The sequence below is a fragment of the Adiantum capillus-veneris genome, chromosome 12 (genome assembly GCF_014529385.1).
Source record: "Adiantum capillus-veneris isolate H3 chromosome 12, ASM1452938v2, whole genome shotgun sequence".
In the NCBI taxonomy this organism is placed as follows: domain Eukaryota; kingdom Viridiplantae; phylum Streptophyta; class Polypodiopsida; order Polypodiales; family Pteridaceae; genus Adiantum; species Adiantum capillus-veneris.
This window is the reverse complement of record NC_140942.1, coordinates 63486354-63505672: the sequence shown is the minus strand read 5'-3', so window position 1 is coordinate 63505672 and position 19319 is coordinate 63486354. Positions and strand designations below refer to the sequence as shown.

The window sequence follows — 19319 nt, the reverse complement described above, 5'->3', positions numbered from 1 at the left end:
AAGGTTTTTGATGCAAGTTAATTACCAATGCTTACTTTAAAAAGTAGAAACCTTTGCATAACCATTAGAACTGTAGTCCATGAGGCTTGCACTCTTTGTACTGAGCTGCTTGTTGTGAGATTCAAGACCTTTGAAAGATGCTTGTCTAAACACTTGTTTAAAACAGAACTATGGAGCACTATACACTTTCACTACAAACGAAGCATAGTTTGGTGCCATAACAGCTGTACTCTCTTTGAGTTTCTTTGGAGCTGACATAATAGGGTTTGTAAGCGTTCTTGCTATTTTGAACTGATGCTTAGGTACACCCAGTCTTTTGGGAGTGGGTCATACAAGGAGATACAAAATTGTTTGTTTCTTATCTTTCCTTCTTCAAGAACCTCTTGAAGCTAAGTAAGTAGTTTAAGAGCCAAAACCAGCCTGCTCTTTTTTCAAATTTGATTGACTGTTGTTTTGAACCTTGGGTGACGTTTTTTTCAGCTTTGTCAGCCTTACCGCTAGGAAAACGGTCAAAAGATGGTACTTTACCTTCTTCACAGCTTGGATGTCTTCTTCAGTCTCTTCCAGTTTTAGAGTTTCTTGATATCAGGTAGTTTTTTTCTTTTTTTTTTGACATGATGATACCCAAAGGAACAATCAAATACTTAGTGTTGGCATGCATTTCAGTGTTTCCAGAATTATAGTGAAGATGCTTCATCTTACTGTATAAAGCCAGGGCCCAAATGAGTAGTGTAACCTTTTATGATGAGTTTACAAGTTTTCCGGTATGTATTTAAATAAGTTTCGTGCTACATGTATGTGACGAAAGCAAGCAACTTAAGCTAGAGTGGAAGACCTATGCAACATGACAGAAGAACAGCTCGCACTCTAAAATTAAGTGACACAAGATATCACTGGCCAAGGCGCTTTCTTTAAAAAGAAAAGCATTTGCGACCACAGATTCTGTATCATCATTGCAACATTTTCAATTTTGACTTATGTTACAGGCACCCAGACAGACATACATTGATGCATGTGGATAACCATTTTCTAAACAAACAGCCAGAAGAAATGGCATTATGGTTGTTAATCTGCCTATATACAACTGCATGGGCAACTTGTAAAAATTCGAAGTGTCATTATTTAAGCAAATTCGAGAAGATTAGAGAATGTAAGTGCTTCTTAACTCTTTTGATATTCACATTGTTTAGTTCACTTGTAGTGACGGAGGTATAGGAGCGGAAGCTGCCGTAGCTTTGAGCTCGGGTCTTAAAGAGCACAAAAGGTAGTCCTGCTTATTTACAATCTAAATACTCAGATCCCCAATTGGGGCCTTCGACTAAACTGCTATCAACTTGTTTCCTTTTTAGTCTCCAGATTCTTCGTCTTCCATACAACAACATAGAGACTTGGGGGTTTTCTGCCATTGTTCAAGCACTGCCATCTGTGAGGTGATGACCACATCTTTGAGAACCAATGATTTTGATTCTGGTTCAATACTAGTCTGAGCGAATGGTGTTGGAATCTTGTGGTTTGCAGGACACTGAAGGTCTTTGATGTATGCGACAATGGTATTTCTGCATGGGTGGATTGGAGTGTTGTAGAGGCACTGCAAGATGCTGCCTTGGAGGAGTTGGTACTTGAAGGTACTGAATCATGTGTAACAGTTTCTTTTGAGATGGTCCCCATGATTTATCTTCCCTGAGTATCTCAGGGGTTTTTTCACCGCCAGCACTTCAAATTCTTCAGCATGGACCAGGGCCACACCCGCATAGTGGCTCATCTTGCACTCCTCACACATACCTTCTTAATGTACATATAGTTCTTACACTGAATATTTTTATAGCCTTTCATAGGTGCTGAAGGCCTTGAGTAGCTACTTGACGCACCCTTGATGTATTCAACGTTTAAACTTCAGCATACGAGACTGGAGCATCGGTGTAGGTCCAACCGTCCCCTCTCCATGCAGCGGCGGTTTACCGGCATGGGGTCGCCCCAGCCGTCATAAGTATTCTCACCATAGCCGTCAATTTAGACATGCATTATGTACCTATGTGTTTTTTAGGGAGCAGTTTCATGTAGTGGTGGTAATGGTGACAGCTGGTACTGGGGACACATGAGTCTTTTATATTATCGACTCTGGTAAGCCGCTATCTTGGGGGAATTCCACCAGTATCACCATCTCCCCTTTCGATTGGTTCATTGGAGGTGAGACGGCTCTTTATCATGGATTCCGATGGTTTATCAATTGGGATCAGACTGTCAGCACATACATTCACTACCATTTGCAATTCAAAGGCAATTCTAGAGGCATGCTGTAAGGAGAAAGGCTGTCAGCACCACAGCTTTGGACTTCCTCAGACATGCCTTCCTCACAATGCCCATTCCCAAGATTGTGATGGTCTCCTCCTTAGGGAGAGGTCGCTGTAGAGTTTAATTTGAGACATCGGAGAAGGCTAGTCTACTTGGTGGAGAGTCTCCTTAGCTTAAGCAGAGGATATTGTTAGTTGTGTAGATGGGAGGCAAGGGATGGATCTAGCTAGCCTCAATGAGGGTTTAGCAGTTACAACCAAGCTTCTAGGACCTGCTAGAGTTTCAGCCGCATATTGCAAAGATTGGTAGTAGTCTGGGTGTTATTTTGAGTGAGGGTAGTGCACTATTTGAGGATGTATGCATCCGATTGATTCTTGAGCCCTCTCTCGTGAAGAATCCTCTTCGCTTCATCTCTCTTCCTACTATTCATGGAGGGGGGTTATACAGCAGCAAGTATTCTATATTGATTTACTGGGACATTGTTTGTATGTGGCACTGCGGGTCATATGGCAGCTGGGTACACCAGGAGGATAGAACATTGAGAGTAGAGACAGCATATAGTGAGGAGAGACCGGCAACTCAGCTGAATTTCCTAGATATCCGCCATTCTCAATCTCCAACTGATATGATGAAGTCCGAATCTGTCCAATAGCACATCGTAATCCGTGGACAATTGAGTGTCCATGTAGGCAGGCCTAGATGGACCCATCCTCTGTGAGCAGAGAAAATGCTCTCTATATGTAGTCATCTTTGTGCCCAGCTCCTGTATAGGCTATATCCATGTCCTCTGTGTATCCAACTTAAACTCCTGCCATATAAGTCTAGTGACCTCCGTGCGAGAGAGAAGAAGAAGAAGAAGAAGAAGAAGAAGAGTATTTTAACGTCGTAGAAAACTATCCTAGGAGACCTTAAAGATCTATCCGACGAGGAGAGTTGAACTCAAGACCTGTTATCAAGAGGGAAAGGGCATAACCAATCTACCACGCTTGGGTGATAGAAAGGTTATACCATTTTCCTCTTTTTATTAGAGCACACACCCCCACCCACACACACACACACACACACACACCTGAGAAGAGAGTATTTTAACGTTGTAGGAAACTATCCAAGAGACCTTAAAGATCTATTCGACGAGGAGAGTTGAACTCAAGACCTGTTATTCAAGAGGGAAATGACATAACCAATCTACAACACTTGGGTAATTGAAAGAGAGAGAGAGAGAGAGAGAGAGAGAGAGAGAGAGAGAGAGAGAGAGAGAGAGAGAGAGAGAGAGAATACTGAAAGGGCGGGAGCTTGTCCATAGAGAAACCATGTAGCTCAAACCATGCTACCATCTGTGCATACCAAGATGTATCTTCCTTCGCTGTCTAAGTGTTTGGAGGACTCCAGGGCCAGCTGAGCATAACGATCTCGTGGGAGCTCCCATAAGCTGTGTATTAGTTCCACTGATCTTGTAAGAGCCTCAACCACGAAAGGAGGGGTAATTAGCTCTGCTCGGATGATTGCATGGGGAACCGAGGCCTTAGTCTTGATCATCCTGGTGATCATGGAGATAAGTAGCCTCTCCATGTCTCACCACCCATTTGTACGTCCATGCTGCTGACTATGATGATCTATTGAGGGTCCCCATATTTGCACTCCATATAGCACAGTGAGGCGGTCCGGGGCGGGCAACAAGAAGAGCAGCCTCTAAACACCCTTCGAGGCTCCCGTGCTGCTCAATTGGGGCTGGGGCAAGCACAATCAGAGACAACAACAACCCACAGCCAGAAACCAAACAAGAAAAGGGGCACCACCTAGTTGTAGATGCGAACTAGGACGCATGTGATATCTTCTTGTACTCAAACGCACAAAGAGAGGGGAATGCAAGATAGCCACACACACCAAACACAAACATTCACCACGCCAGAGAGAGGTAAAGAGCACAAATCAACTTGAGCAACTCAGTCTAAGCCTTAAAGACTAGATGCACACAAAGCTTGATGAGAAATAGAGAGACAACACAAAACTTGACCTTGTTGCCAATACACAAATTGTCTTAGGGTCACGGGAGCCCTCTCACCGAGCACCCTCTTACAATTGACCTTTTAGGCAAACAATTCAACAAGCCCTCAAACCACCAAGCATGAAATGGCACAACAAACTTCAAGGACAATATACCTTCAACCACCTGATTAGCCAACTTATCAAGTCAATTTGGAGAGAAGAGTCGTAGTTGCAGCATACAATTGAACCCAAAACTATAAATTTTATTTATGCACAAGAGTAGGCTACAAGTGTGGTGAAGAGTATGGCATACACTCCACTCCTCTAGATGGCATAACTAACTTCAAGCTTCTCCATGCACCTATGTGTAATGATGGAATAGACCACTCACGATGCACACATTCTACACAACTAAGCTTGAAGAGTGGTGTGTTATGTGTTGAAAATGGTGTGGCGTAGTGTGATCATGTGATGATTTACAAGGGAGAGAAGGTCTCTATTCATAGGTTTTAGAAGCCCCGATTTGGATTAGGCCTAATCAAGTTTATTTATTTGAAGGAATAAAAGATTATGCATATTTTTATTTTTTTTAATGAGGGTGGGTCTCTCTTGTCCTTTGAGTCACATGGATGTGTGCTTAAGGGAAGAGAATTATTGAGGATGAAAGGAGAGGGATTGAGTGAATAATTTGGGAATGCCTACTCTAGTAGAGGGTGCATTTTACAAAGGTTAGTGGTTAGTAGTTAGTAATTATCATTACAAAATATTTACAAAATCATTCACCAAATGGTGAGATATATGATGAGAAAAGTTAGAGAAGGGATAAGCTTGTAAAGCAAGGTTGAAGCTTGGAGAAGTTGACATTCACCTCTTTACAGCACCGGTAGAAGCAGTTAGCATGGCGAAGCATCGCGTGTCGATGAAGCTATGTTATCTTCAAACCTTGGAAAATTCATGATAAAAGCCTTTATTTGCAGAGGTTATCCTTGGATTTTTGCTGATTTTTTGAAGCTCTTTACAGAGCTGAAGAGAGTATGGTAATATGGACATATATGTAGAGAGAAAGGGGGACACATAGGGTGTAGAAATGGAGGATGAAGGCTGTGGAGGTGTGAGAGATGTGGCAATGGTGAAGAGGGTGAATTAGGACATGGAAGTTGCAGGTTTGGGAGTGGGAAGGAGAGGGAGGAGTGTGTGTGAAAGAGGAAAATGATAAAGTGGAAGAGGGAGTGTGGCTGCATAGCATGGGCAAACTGGGGTCCACCAATAAAATCATAGCTTACAGCTCGTAGCTCAAAAAAATATGAAAAAATTTGAGGCAAAAGTTCAGCTCACGAGCTACAACTTTTGTTTGTATCACCTTTTCAAATTCGGGGAGCATGTGATCTTTAAAAATTCAGCAAAACCGACTGTTTTTTCCACTGCACAAAGTCCTTGTGAGGTCCTTCTTTGGATGATTCTTTTGAATACCTCCAAGAGTGAGCTCCCCATGGTGCATGCATGCATGCCACATACCCTTGATCTTATTTGGTAGGTCTATCATTGAAGATATTATTGAGATCATGATATAAGTGAATAGTAGAACTAAGAAAATCAAATATTGAGGAGTCTAAAAAAATATGTACATGTCAAATATAAATAATATAGGTGAAAAGATATAAAGGGGTCAAAATAAATCTCTCTCATTATAAGTCTACCATAAAAAGATGAATATTTTTGGTGGTCTAATTTATGAGAGTAATAGAGAATAGATGCAGGAGGAAAAAATCACAATAGTGAAAAAATATACACATAAATAGAACTAGTTTTTTTGGATTTTTGTTTGGATGGAGTTACACCAAAAATAAGAGAAGCTTGCATGAAATTATTTTTATATGGAATAAAGAGTATGCAAAATGGTAAGAAAAAATATGGTAATGGTGAGTCAATGTACATAGCATAAATAACACACCATAGGTAGAAATATTTAAATAAATACCAAATAATTATGAAAAATCTTTTTATTTAGGCCCTATATACAATAAAATATTTACACACAAATGGACCATAATATACTTATATTTTTTATTTTTTTGGCTCAACTAGCCCAATGACTAGCTAATTAAGGGTTTTTAAGAAGATACGGGAAAAGTCCCCTAACTCACACACACCTATATACAGTGAAATGGTAGGGATAGCCACAATGTTTGAGTGATTTGATAGGGTGAGGTAGCTTACTATGGCAATTATGAAAAGCTGAAAAACAGCTATATCCTCTCTAAACATCCCAAAGCTGCGTATGCTCTAGTCAATCTAGTCTCTGCAGCTCTCCTCATGGAGAAAATCGGGCCACTAAAAACCGCCCCAAGGTAAGTGTACATATCCGTATACTCCACTTGGTCCTGTCCATAAGTAAAACTAGGTGTTGATCGCCTAACCCATTGCGCGGTGTAGTATTGAATACCATAGCCTTGGTCTTCAAAAAGTTAACAATATACCGATGCGCAAATGTGTGTAAAGCATCAAGATGGCTTTGCATCGTCTCAGGTGAAATAAGCACAATATCATCTGTATACAACAATAGGGGTATCCACTGTGAGTGCGCGAATGCAGTGCGTGTACAGAGAGAGAGAGAGAGAGAGAGAGAGAGAGAGAGAGAGAGAGAGAGAGAGAGGAAACACATGATGTGGGTGGAGGAGCTCAACACAATGGGTGTGAGAGCGTCCCTTATTCCTCTATCTAGTAAAAAAAAAGGTGTGTAGAAGTAAATGGGCGGTCGGACGTCTTTGGCGTGTCTGACCAGGGTAAGAGGCACACCGCCTTTACCCCAACAATCTCCCACATAAAGGAAAAGGTGTTGATAAGTGGTTCTTCTATAGGACCTAGTAGTACGTACAGTAGGTAAGGGGGGAAACTCGACTGTAGCCACATGAGCATATGCAATCCTCACTCCTACGAGAGTGGGTACAAGAACACTAAATTGTGTCCAAGCTGACAAAACCTGTCAAAAGTGGGAGTCAAACTCGACCACTAAACCATCAGAGAGTAAAACTGCAGATACGCATAAAACATGGCGAGAATCTGGTAGAGTTTTTCCTAAAAACTGAGTGAAAACTAAAAAAAAATCACCAATACCGCATAAAGCATAGACAAGATACTCAGTGTCACAATAAATAGATCCACAAATGATATACATGCACTACCAAACTGGCTCACTCGTGAACGAGTGGCTCTATAGACCTGTACCTGTCCAAAAATGGTGTAAACCTGTGAACCTGCTACCCTATAGCTAGCTCAAGCTTTATCCTACATATCTCCACGGCATTTCGGCTTCTATAGTTTCCTAGTTTTCAGCTTCGGTGGCACATACCGATGGATAGCGGCTCCGACAGCCCATTCTAGAGCACTTTTTCCCTTGAGCACGGCTCTCGGACGACGATTTCGACCACACGGAGCTCGTTGATTGTGCTTTGTGTTTGGTTTTTGGTCGACGTGTTTTTCTGACCGATGAGATAGTGTGCCAGTTTCCAGGCAGTTATGCTCACAGGTTGCGCAGTTCTTGTAGTGCAGATTATGCATGACTGTCTGGGTCATTTGAGAGAGTGATTTAGCACGAAATGATACCAGTTGAAGAGTGTCGTTGTAGCAGGGTTACAATGTCACTGGCGTAGGACAGGTCACAATTGGTTAGGAGCTCACACTAGACGGACTCTCGCCTGGGCAGTGACACGTGGCAAGTAGTACGGATGGTGGTCTAGTGGACACCGAGGTCAGATCACCACCACCTCAGTTTGGAGATAGGCTTAGCTGGATTGGGATATCTGCTAGCCGTTGGTGGCTTCTTACATACGAGTGGTTGGTTCGAGGGTCATGTACGCTATCATCACCTACATTGTATGGTCATTCGTCTTAAGTCTAGCATATGGAGTTCATGCACAACACGTTTGCACCATCCCTGCACAGTTGAGCGTGGACACCCCCATTGTACCCGTGAGTTCTGGGCTGGAGTTGAGTGTGCTGCCATGCCAGAGTTTGTACTGGTTTCTTTGAGTTAGTCGATGTCCATGCTGGTTCAGGTTCCGCTGTTGACTCGAGGTGTTGTTTGCTTTGTTATTCATTGTTTCTTTTGTTTTCATTCTGTTGGAGTGAGATCTCACACACATTGCACTGAGGAGCAACCACTGTAGAGAGCACGACACATTATCCCCGCTATAGGTGCTCTCATTTTTGGCACGCCCGGTGGGACCTCAATTGAAGTCTTACTCCATCGAAAGTCGAAACGAGAAGCTACATGCTTTAAGCTCTCAGTATTAGTCTGTTGGTTTCGACTGGTCTAGGCCTGCTTCAGCTTGGTCTCGTCCAGTTTTCCCTCGACCTTCTTGTCTAGTCTCTCGTCCTGGTCTCTTCATCTCTCTTCCAGGTCTAGCCAGGTGGTCTAGTCACTCGCCCTGGTCCAGTGGAGTCTGGACGAGTGTTCAATAAGTTACAGGTCTTCGTGCCCAAAGCTTGGGTGGGCTTCTGGTTACTGCATGACACATACAACGCAGTCAAAAGAACAACAAAGCCCACTACTAAGTCCTCTGAAGTACTACCACAAGAAGCGTCAACCCTTCGTGCCAAGTAGAAGTCCACCAACCCCATTACCCGTACCTTCCCCCACAGCTACCTCCATTCCCTCAACCGGTTCTACACCTCCCTAGTCACCTCCCTCAGTAAAGTTCTCACCCACTGTGTTACAGCAAGCTCTTGAGCAACAGGCCGAGACAGCCATGGAGGAGCTCACAAGCATTCTGGCCAAGGTGAATATCAAGTTTCCGACCTTCAGGGGTCTCTCCATAGAGGATGCTGACGACCATGCCCAGAGATTTGTTTCCCTCGACAAGGGTCGTAGCCTCAACCGAGAAGACGCCTACTTAGTACTCTTCCCATCCACCTTGGATGGCTTAGCAGATAAATGGTACAGTCAGTTTGTAGAAAACCACTTTACTACTTGGGCCACATTAAGACAATAGTTGTGTGAAGCTTTCAGACCAGGGGACTTCCAAGAGAATGTTCAAGATGAGTTGGCCAACCTGATGCTCCAGCATGAAGAGACTTTTGCAGAACTCATGACCAGAACAAAGCGTCTGGTCGCCAAGCTTCCTCAGCAACTAGGTGAGTTTATGGTCAAGAAATAGATAGAGAAGGCTCTTTCGAAGGCTTCTTAGTAAAAACTCGGAGAGAGTCCCCGATCTGCACTCTGGAGGAGTTTGTTGTTGTTGCTATTAGGATAGAGGAGGCAAGGAAGCTGTTTATCGACTCTCCTCAGGAAGAGACTGCCTCTATACTCTTGGAAAGTCCATCTGATCCCTTGACTTTTTTACGCAGGGAACTGGAAGCCCTAAAGTTACAGCGAGCTCTTCAAGAGGAGAGGTCCTTCTCTCTTAGATAGGAGAAGCCTCCACACCACGAGGCTTCGGAACAGATCAAGCGCGAGCTAGAAGAGCTCAGGTCTCAGCAAGAGACTAAGGCCATGGTTTGGTGTAACTCTTGCCGCTCTCCGGGGCACCCTCCACATGAATGTCCCCTTCGGGTTTATTGCCACTTCTTTGAAAAGTCTGGACATGAGAACAAGGATTGCTACTACCTCAAGGGATACAGCAAAGTCTTGGTCCTACTCTTCAACAAGGGCTAGCACCTGCATCCAACATGGTTTCCCCCTATGGCCATCCAAACCACATGCTACCTTTGTTAACAGCCACTTTTCCCTCTCAGAGCTTTTATCATGCCCATGCTCCCTCATCCCCTCAAAGCTTCTACGTCTCCAGCTCGCCCTTCGACTCGTTCATTGAATCGGCCCATTTTGTGCTACAGATGCGGGGAATATGACATTACCAAAGTAAATGCCCCTTGCCATAAGGATCCCCTCCCTGCCGTCATTGCCCTGAAGCAAAGGATCAATCAGAAAGAAATCATGATCAATCCTGCTATTGTCAAAGCTTTGGCTAAGGCATGTAAAGGTAGAATGCGTGAATGGCCAATGTTGCTACGATATGCTTTATGGGTTGACCGTACAACTCATAGCTCAGTGATTGGTTACATGCCTACTGAATTGATGTATGGTCAGAAGCCAATCATGCCAATTGAGAATGTAGTTCCTACTTGGAACATGTTACCTTGGGAAGATAGTGTACGTAGAGAAAATCTACTTGCTTTGCATATAAAGCAATTGGAAAGAAGAGAGGAAAGTATAGACATTGCAAAAGCTTGATTGAAGGATGCAAGACTAAAGAATAAAGATAGGTTTGATAAAAGACATAGGCTTCGACCAAAGCCTATTGAAGAGGGTGATTGGGTCCTAATGTATGACAATAGCCTTGACAACCAGCACACAACACAAAGAAAATTTGCAAAAAGGTGGTTTGGTCCCTATGTTGTCAAACATATGCATGGAAATGCTACATTTACTTTGGGGGAGCTCGATGGAATAGAGCTTAAAATTCCCATAGCAGGCAAAAGAATCAAGATGTTCAAGAGGAGACATGATAATAATCCTTTTGATTCACAACAAGATGATGATGAAGAACCTAATGACATTGCTACAGATGAGGATGAAGAAGAAGAGGATGATCTTCCAGACTTTGCAGAAGATAAAAATGACATCCAAATATTTGTGGATTTGAATGAAGATTAAACCTACATAAGGAAAATGTTGGCACATACCGGAGGATGTGCAGGTTCAGAGGGGGTGGATGTCGTGCCGTGGCACATACATAGTGTGAAATAAAAACATTCACCTCACTTTTGACACTTCTCGATGCTTGAAAGAAAAGCAATAATGTACATATTGTGATATATGCTAAACCGGCTTTGCGATCACAATCATGTGCATACCTATTTGGGGAATTGTAGCCTTAGATGTGGCACCTTTGCGTGCTTTCCCACTTGATAAGATTGCTAATTTGGTTTGACAATGTACATATTCCAAGTGTTTCATGGTGGCACACTCATCTCGCCTATAAAGACTGAAGCGGGCAAAAACTGCCGAAAATAGCAGCTAGCAGGCGTCGTCACAGAATTGCATGGAAAGGGACCCAAATGGTATATTGATGAAAAATGATGCATATCAATGCCTTTTATGCTTATGCGAGTGATCCCACAAATTTAGGGATTTTTCTGACTCCATTTGGGATTTTTCGCATCAAAAATGGTATTTTTTGGGTTGAAAATGACCTAAAAATGGCCTAGTTTCGGTCCAAAGTGGAAATATAGCCTAAAAAATTGACACATCAGCTGAGAATGCCGTGGGTAAGCGAGAGAGGACTGCTTTTAACAGAAAAAACGAGCAATTTATCACTATTGTGCAATAGCTTCCATGGTGGTTGCCCAATCTATGTGTGCTGCAGTCCCGCCTCTTTGCAATCTTGTATGTGAGCTTGTGAGGGAGTGAATTAGGGTTTCCCCTTATCAAAAAGGTGTGTGGGCTTCACTTTAGAAGCTCTTAAATCTCCGCAAATTCAGAAAATGGTCCCCATGAAGTTGAAGCTCGTGTATTCCTTTCAACTGTTTGATGTTACGACTATGTAATTGGGGGCGAGGCTACATGATACCATGAAATAGGTTTGGGTTTTAATTGAAAGTTGTGCTTCTATGAGAGTTGAAGTTTCATGGCTGAAAGTTTAGTGTTCTTAATTGCTCTTTTTAAGTAAAGTTGGATGTGAATTGGTGATCATTTCATCACGAACTCGTCTACGAAAACAAGCAATTTCCAGGCATAATAGGGGAGAGGGTTTGTGACTATTCTGTCACGAACGCTCTTAGCTTTCCATTCATCTTTAGAAAGAGAGTTGGTGATTTTCCATAAATGCTTTATCTTAAAGTGTTTGTGACTCTCATCACGAACTCTCACAGCGAGAGGTTCTACACCTTCCCAGCTAGACCGCACACATTCCGACAACGGATGGATTTCACTAGGTGGCATTGTTCTGGATTTTTGCTTTTGCTCTGTGACTTTTGCTTCTTTTGGTCACATGGCAACATGCCATTGTCAACCTCACCACCCCACCTAGTCCCCTACGCCCTCTCCCCTCGCCCCTACCCACCCTTCCTTCCCCTCTTGCCTCTATCTACACCTCCCTCAAAAGCTTTAGCTTGGTGAGAGAGTCAGACATCAAGGAGGCTGAGGTGAAGGCTTTCACAGCCTCTGTGACCTCCACACTGGCGAAAGCTCGGGTGTTACGCTTGCTGCTGGCTTGGGGGCTTGTTGGGTTCAGTTACAGTAGAATTGTTGGAGGAGAATGTATCTTTAGGTAGAGATTGAATAGAGACCCCATAACAAGGGATAGACTTGGTAGCTTCCAACCTCTCCAGCAGATCTTCATCTGACCCGTCAAGTAGAGTAGGTGGTTCTAGCTGAGGCTTGGTTTTCATTGACAAAGAACTATACTGCACCGCAAGATCCATGCCTCCTACTAGGCGAATGGGTTGCATTTGGGAGCCAGGAGTATGTAACCACATTGCGTCATTTCCCCAATCTTGCAGGGCTTTTAGTGTGTTGTAGCCATGGTCTACCGATGAGCCAGGGAAATCCTCCCTCAACCTGGGGAAGACGAACCACAACAAAATCCAAGATAAAGGTGAAATCTTGTACGTGCAGAGGTACCTTGTACACTATACTCACTAAGTAGACAGTCCGTTGGTCGGCCAACGTAACTGTAAAGGGAGCAGGTCGTGTAGGGATGCATGTGGTGCGGTGCGTGCGTGCCAGAAGGGGGGAGAGAGAGAGAGAGTAGACCACTGTGTGGATGGAGTAGGGCTCAATATGAGCTACTCCTTATTGTTGTATATATGTACACACAATAAGGTGAGCAGTGGGCGGGCGTCCATAGCCTGGGTGACCGGGCAAGGCACAGACGCCTTTACCTCAACAATCTCCCACTTAAAAGCGAATGTGCCAATAAGTGGGTTCTACTAGCTAAACCACTAGTATGTAGAAGAAAACAAGTGAGAGACTCTCTCAACCTAAGTCCATTGCCTCGCTTAGTCGATCTCCATGAAGTCGTATTGGCTCTAGTGGTGTGCAAAAGCGTATATCCCTGCTAGAATCAACATGCATATCCTGCAGGTATCCTGTAATGACCTGCACCGCTCCATGATGTATGATGCTAGTGTCAAGTATTGCACGACTGACAATCCCAACCTCCATGTCCTTGCCAATTGTGCTCCTCTGTCACTCTCTCTCTCTCTCTCTCTCTCTCTATGTAGTTTGAAGCCTAATCTACATACACGCCAAAAAGAGTGGGGGATAGTGGACATCCCTGTTTGACCCCAATAGTTGAGTGAATAATCTCTGACATCACGTAGAAAGAAAGAAAGAAAGAAAGAAAATTTTTATTTATGTCTTCAAAAGGCCAAAGAAAACTGGCCTATGAGATAGATCCATGTACAAAAATGTGAATATCCTCTGGATATCTGGTGTGTGCAAAATGACCGGGTAATAATGGCATCCGGTGTACAAAGTGTAGTGTGGTAAGTGACCGGGTAATAACAAAGTATCCGGTGTGCAGATGTGGGGGTGACCCGGTAATAACAAAACATCCGGTGTACATAAAGACGCATGTATGTGTGTAGTGAGAGTGAGGGGAGGAGGGAGGGGGGTGGTGTGGTACATCAGCTCCATCCAGTAGTGATGGCAGGGTGTGGTATTTGGTACATCCATGAGCTTGATGTGAGGACTCTGGCTATGCCCGCCATGACTAGTGTCTGCTCTACCCTTGAAACGAACGCGGAGAAGGATCTCCCGGCTACACAGACTGCCTACAGATACGCGTTGGACGAACCACCCGACCATAGCCACCATCCAGTAGCTTCTCCGTGTTGGGGGCCAACGTTCGAGGACGTAGGCGTGCACCTGTAAGACTGAGCGTCCCATACCACCCGGCTTCACCTCCTCGAGGTGACCTTGCGCACTCCTAGCCTCGCGGGCTAACCACTGGCACTCTGCCAGTGGGGGTCGATAACTACAAATGAGGCCTTGGCCCCCCTTTTATAATAATGGCCGGCCACACTGGCCGTGTTCACACTACGTCTGCCAGGACACTGGACGCCCATCCCGACAGCATCTGGGCTAGATCCCCTCTCTTGTGAGCGGGACATAACATACTTCCCCCCTTAAGAACCATTGATGTCCTCATCAATGAAGTGGGGATACTGAGCCTTCAAAGCTCTAACAGGTTCCCAAGTAGCAAACCTTTCAGATTGGCCCTTCCATTTAATTAAGTACTCGTCATAAGCCTTTTGGCGCGAATGACGGGTACGATGATCTAAAACTGCTTCTGGTTCTCGAGGAATATACTCATTTTGCATATCTTGCCATACATTTTCCTCGATAGGCACCACAACGTCGGCTTCCCCCAATTTCACTTTAAGGCGGCTGACATGAAACATTGGATGTACACTAACATCCGAAGGAAGAGCCAGTTTGTAGGCAACTTGGCCAATTTTCTTTGTGATCAGGAACGGACCACAATATCTAGCTGAAAGCTTATAATGCTTTCCTGTTCGCATAGTCTTGGAATCCTTGGGTATCTTCAGATGACCCATTGTCCCACATCTAGAGTCCTTGGAGATCTCTTTTGATTAGCATAAGTAGTGACTCGATCACGAGATGTTCTTATACTATCCTTAGCCAATTCGAGCATTTCCTGCATGTCATACAGGAAATCACGAGCTTCGCGTTCTTTGACTTTCTCTAAGCCAATAGCAATCGGGGATTTAGGCTCAAATCCATATATCAGCATGAATGGGCTAAATCCAGTAGCAGAATGCTTGCTACTATTATAGGCAAACTCTAACTGTGGAAGATACCTATCCTAGTCAGACTGCCTGTGAGAGACATAGGCCCTCAACATGTCCTCTAACGTCTGATTCATCCTCTCAGTTTGTCCGTCGGACTCAGGATGGTCAGAAGACGACATACTCAACTTCGTCTGAAGATGAGCGAACACATCTCGCCAAAATCGGCCAGTGAACTTAGTATCTCGATCATTGACGATATCCTCTTGGAGACCATACAACTTATAAAGCTGATTGACAAATAAAACCGCCAACTCATGGATTTTTACTGTCGACTTCGTTGGTATAAACTTCGCCATTTTTGTGAGTCTATCGACCACAACCCAAATAGCGTCATTGCCCCGACTAGTATTTGGCAAACCAACGATGAAGTCCATGGAAATACTTTGCCACTTGGCATTTGGGATTTCCAATGGGTGTCGCAGGCCAGCTTTCCTAAGGCGCTCTACCTTATTGACTTGACACTGAGCGCATCTCTTCACGTAGCTCTCTATGTAAGAGCGCATTCTTGGCCAATAGAAATATCGCATGACTGAAGCCAAAGTTCTCTGGATGCTTGGGTGCCCAGCGCTAGGAACATCGTGGCACTCACACAAAATCCTTTGTTGAATCTCATCGATTTCCGGCACGCAGACTTTACCATTTCTGAACAATAGTCCACCTCTAATGGAATATTGTCGCTGTCTCGTCTCTCTAGCACGACTCACTTGGGTCTCCGGACCACCCAAGCCTGTATGCGAGTCATGCCCCGCTTCAACCTCGTTCCATATCTTGCCAAAATAGCCATCGGAACGACATAGCCCTCGGAGAGAGAGATAGAAATCCGTCGAGATTTCAGCCATAGACAAGGCATTAACCTCAAGAATCCTGCTGAGCGCATTGGCAACTCGATTGCTAGATCCTTTTCTATAACGGATCTCAAAGTCAAACTCTTGCATAAGCTCAACCCATCTAGCCTTCCGGCCTCTGAGATCACGGTGATCACAGATATAGCGCAAGGAATGATGATCTATCCATGCAACAAACGTAGAGCCATACAAGTAGTGCCGCCATTTCCTCAGGGCGTGGACTACGGCGTAAAGCTCCTTCTCGTACGTTGGATAACGCATCTCAGCGTCAGAAAGCTTCTTACTTTCAAACGCAACAGGACGTCCATCCTTGTATAATGCCGCACCAATAGCATAATCACTAGCATCCGTTTCAAACACAAGCGGTGTGCTAGGATCCACAATGTGTAATATTGACGCAATAGTCACCAAGTGCTTTAGTGTTCGAAAGCTCTCGTCGAGACGCTCATTCCAGACAAGAGGGGGATTACCTTTACGATGGGGATCCGAAGTCTTCGGCCTTTTCACCCCTCCTTTTAAAAGTTGCGTAAGCGGAGCAACAACTTTAAAGTAATCCTTGATAAACTTGCGAAAGAATCCTGTAAAGACTAAAAAGGACTTTACTTGGCGCATATTCTTTAGAATGGGCCAATTTCGCACTTTATCCAGCTTTTCACGGTCAACGCGAATTCCATCGTGAGTAATGATGTGACATAAGTACAGAAGCTCTTTCTTAAAAAATTCACACTTAGAAGCCTTAGCGTAAAGCTTCTCAGTTCTCAGTACTTCGAGAATAGCGTGTATGTGCGCTAGGTGCTCAGACAAGCTTCGACTGTAGATCAAGATATCATCGAGAAATACAACAACGAAGTTGCCTAAAAATGGTCTCAGCAGATCATTTATCATCTGTTGAAACGTAACTGGAGCATTGGTCAAACCAAAAGGCAAGACCAAAAACTCGTAGTGACCATAACGCGTATGGAAGCCTGTCTTAGGAATATCTTTCAGTTTGATCCGTATCTGATGATAGCCTGATCGCAGGTCTATCTTCGTAAAATACAACGCTCCATGGAGCCAATCGATCAGATCGTCCATGTGCGGGAGCGTATACTTGTTCTTGACAGTGAGCTTATTCAACCCCTTCTAATCCACGCAGAAGCGCATAGTGTCATCCTTCTTTCGAGAAAGTAACACTAGCGCTCCCCACGGGGATTTGCTAGGCCGAACAAAACCCCTGTCGAGATAATCCTTCAGCTGTCGCTGAATCTCGTCCTCCTCGGTTTTACTAAACCGATAGGGTTGCTTTGAGAAGGGCTGACTACCAGCCACCAACTCAATGCCATGATCTACTCCTCTCGAAGGCGGCAAGCCAGGAGGTAGATCATCAGGAAAAACATCCTTGAAATCAGTCATGATTTCTCGGATAAGGTTGGATTCGTCGGAATCTCCAAGTTCAACAGAAGAACATAAAATATTTTTACGAAATTCAGTGACAGAAGTACCAAGCACTAATGAATCAAACCAAACAGATGGTACACATTGATAAAAGTCAACATTAGAAGACTTTATTTCTTTATACATTTCCAAAGCATGAACAACTGGTATTGCAAAACCATTATTTACAGACTTCTGATTACAAAGCGACACAGATACATGAGGCATGTTCTGCTTAACAAAAACAAGAGAGTGATGTACATAGTTTATATACAATAAATCTTGTTTATAATAAAACCATGGAATTCCTAAAATAACATTTGCTCTGTCTAGGTGCATGATGTGGAAATCCAGGTTCTCTTTGTAATCAGCTAGCTCGAGCGACAAGTCTGGAACCATCCGATTCCATACATCCGTATCCACGCCATGAGCCATCTTCACGCGATACTCATGGTCACTGTCCCGCGTCCGCAGGCTCAGTTTCTGTACCAATTTTGCATCCACAAAATCTTCCATTATCGAGGAGTACGGTCACGTCGTGACCATTGACTTCCCGGGAAAACGGAGAAGATCGTGCTTATCAAACACTTTGGTGCTAAAAGTACAATTAGTGCATGAACTGTGCGCTAAATGATGGATTGCAACTTGAATGACATCAGAGTTACCTGAGATCTCGTGAATTTGAACCGAAGGACGGTCTTGCAGTTTCTGTGTCTTCTTCTTCTTGGGGCAATCCTTGATTTGGTGACCCATCTGGCCACATCTGAAGTAAGCCCCCTTCTTCACCTGCATCAACAACTGAAGCATTTCTGGCTTTCTTCTTCTCCTGAGAAGATCTCGGCGGTGATTTGGACTTATGCTGGAATCGGGGTCGCTTCCTTGAAGCACCCTCACCGGATTGATGGTCTGCAGTTCTTTTCTTCTCATAATTCGCTCCATTAGTAAAGGGAACGTCCTGGTCTTTGCCACTGCATCCTCGACATCCGTGGGGGCTTTATCCTTAATTAAGGCCCAACGGTAATCCTTATGCAATCCCAAGAGATACATGTGCACAGCGTGCGTAGAATCCACTTTGCAGAAGGTGAGTGCCTCTTTGAAAGCGGTCGTATATTTATCAAAAGACAGAGTTTTCATCGAAAGACTACAGTTTGGCATAAGCTTTCAAAGGGTCCATTTTGGCGAAATCCCTCTTGAATTGCACACAAAAATCAGCCCACGTCGTAGGCTTCTCTATCATGTCGCGCCACCAAGTAAATGCCTTACTGCGCAGATAGAGAGGAATCGTCTGAATCCTCCGTTCATCATGCTCCCCATGGAGATCAAAGTATGTGGTCCATTGGTGTAGCCAGTTATTTACGGTCAATTCCTTACACTCCTTCTCTTCACTTGAGAAATTTGTAGTTTTGTACGGAATTGTGGCAGTCGGACCACCATGCGAACGCCCAAAAGCAGCAATCTGCATCCGCAATTGCTGGAGATGGGTTTCCCCCTCGGAAATACGCGCAGTCGTCGACTGAGCCATATTTTCAAGAGTAAAAAGTCGGGAACCGAGCCCCTGTACGACCCCTTCGAGAGAGGCCAAGCGAAGGTTCGTCTGAACATTCGCGTTTTCCAGAGCGGTGACACGTTGGTCGAAACTCTGGAAAGTACTTGTAATCCATGTGTAGAGAGCATGCGTGAATGGAATTTGGATATTACCTGACGTGTCGTCACATTGCACATCTGAGTTGGAGGAATCCATGGCGAAGTGCGTGAAAAACTGGAATTTTCACGCGAAACCGGGCCTTTTCTGCACTTTTCGGTCGCGAAAAAGTGAAGTTCGAGGAGCTCCACGCGTCGGCGTGAGTGTCTGAAGGCGAGCAGGTGATGGCGGGAGTGCGGGAACGCGAGCAGGTGAGAGAGAGCAAGCTCGGGAGAGAAGCAGGAGAGTCAAAAAACTCAATTCTCTGTAACTTACAAGTCTCTGTA

At 44.3% G+C, this 19319-nt stretch overlaps 1 protein-coding gene across 5 annotated transcripts in view; it reads left to right on the top strand.

Annotated features, from left to right (window-relative positions):
• LOC147445828 (uncharacterized) overlaps positions 1 to 19319 on the top strand; it is a 178707-nt gene that overhangs the window by 90912 nt on the left and 68476 nt on the right. For all 5 annotated transcript variants that reach the window (XR_015189807.1, XR_015189808.1, XM_086525205.1 and 2 more), the window contains 5 exons: positions 303 to 393; positions 481 to 589; positions 1202 to 1264; positions 1350 to 1430; positions 1519 to 1625. Coding sequence is in view for 3 of the 5 variants with exons in the window: in XM_086525205.1 (XP_086381331.1) it covers positions 303 to 393; positions 481 to 589; positions 1202 to 1264; positions 1350 to 1430; positions 1519 to 1625 (451 nt within the window). In the remaining 2 variants the exon portion in view is untranslated. The remainder of the gene's footprint in view (positions 1 to 302; positions 394 to 480; positions 590 to 1201; positions 1265 to 1349; positions 1431 to 1518; positions 1626 to 19319) is intronic.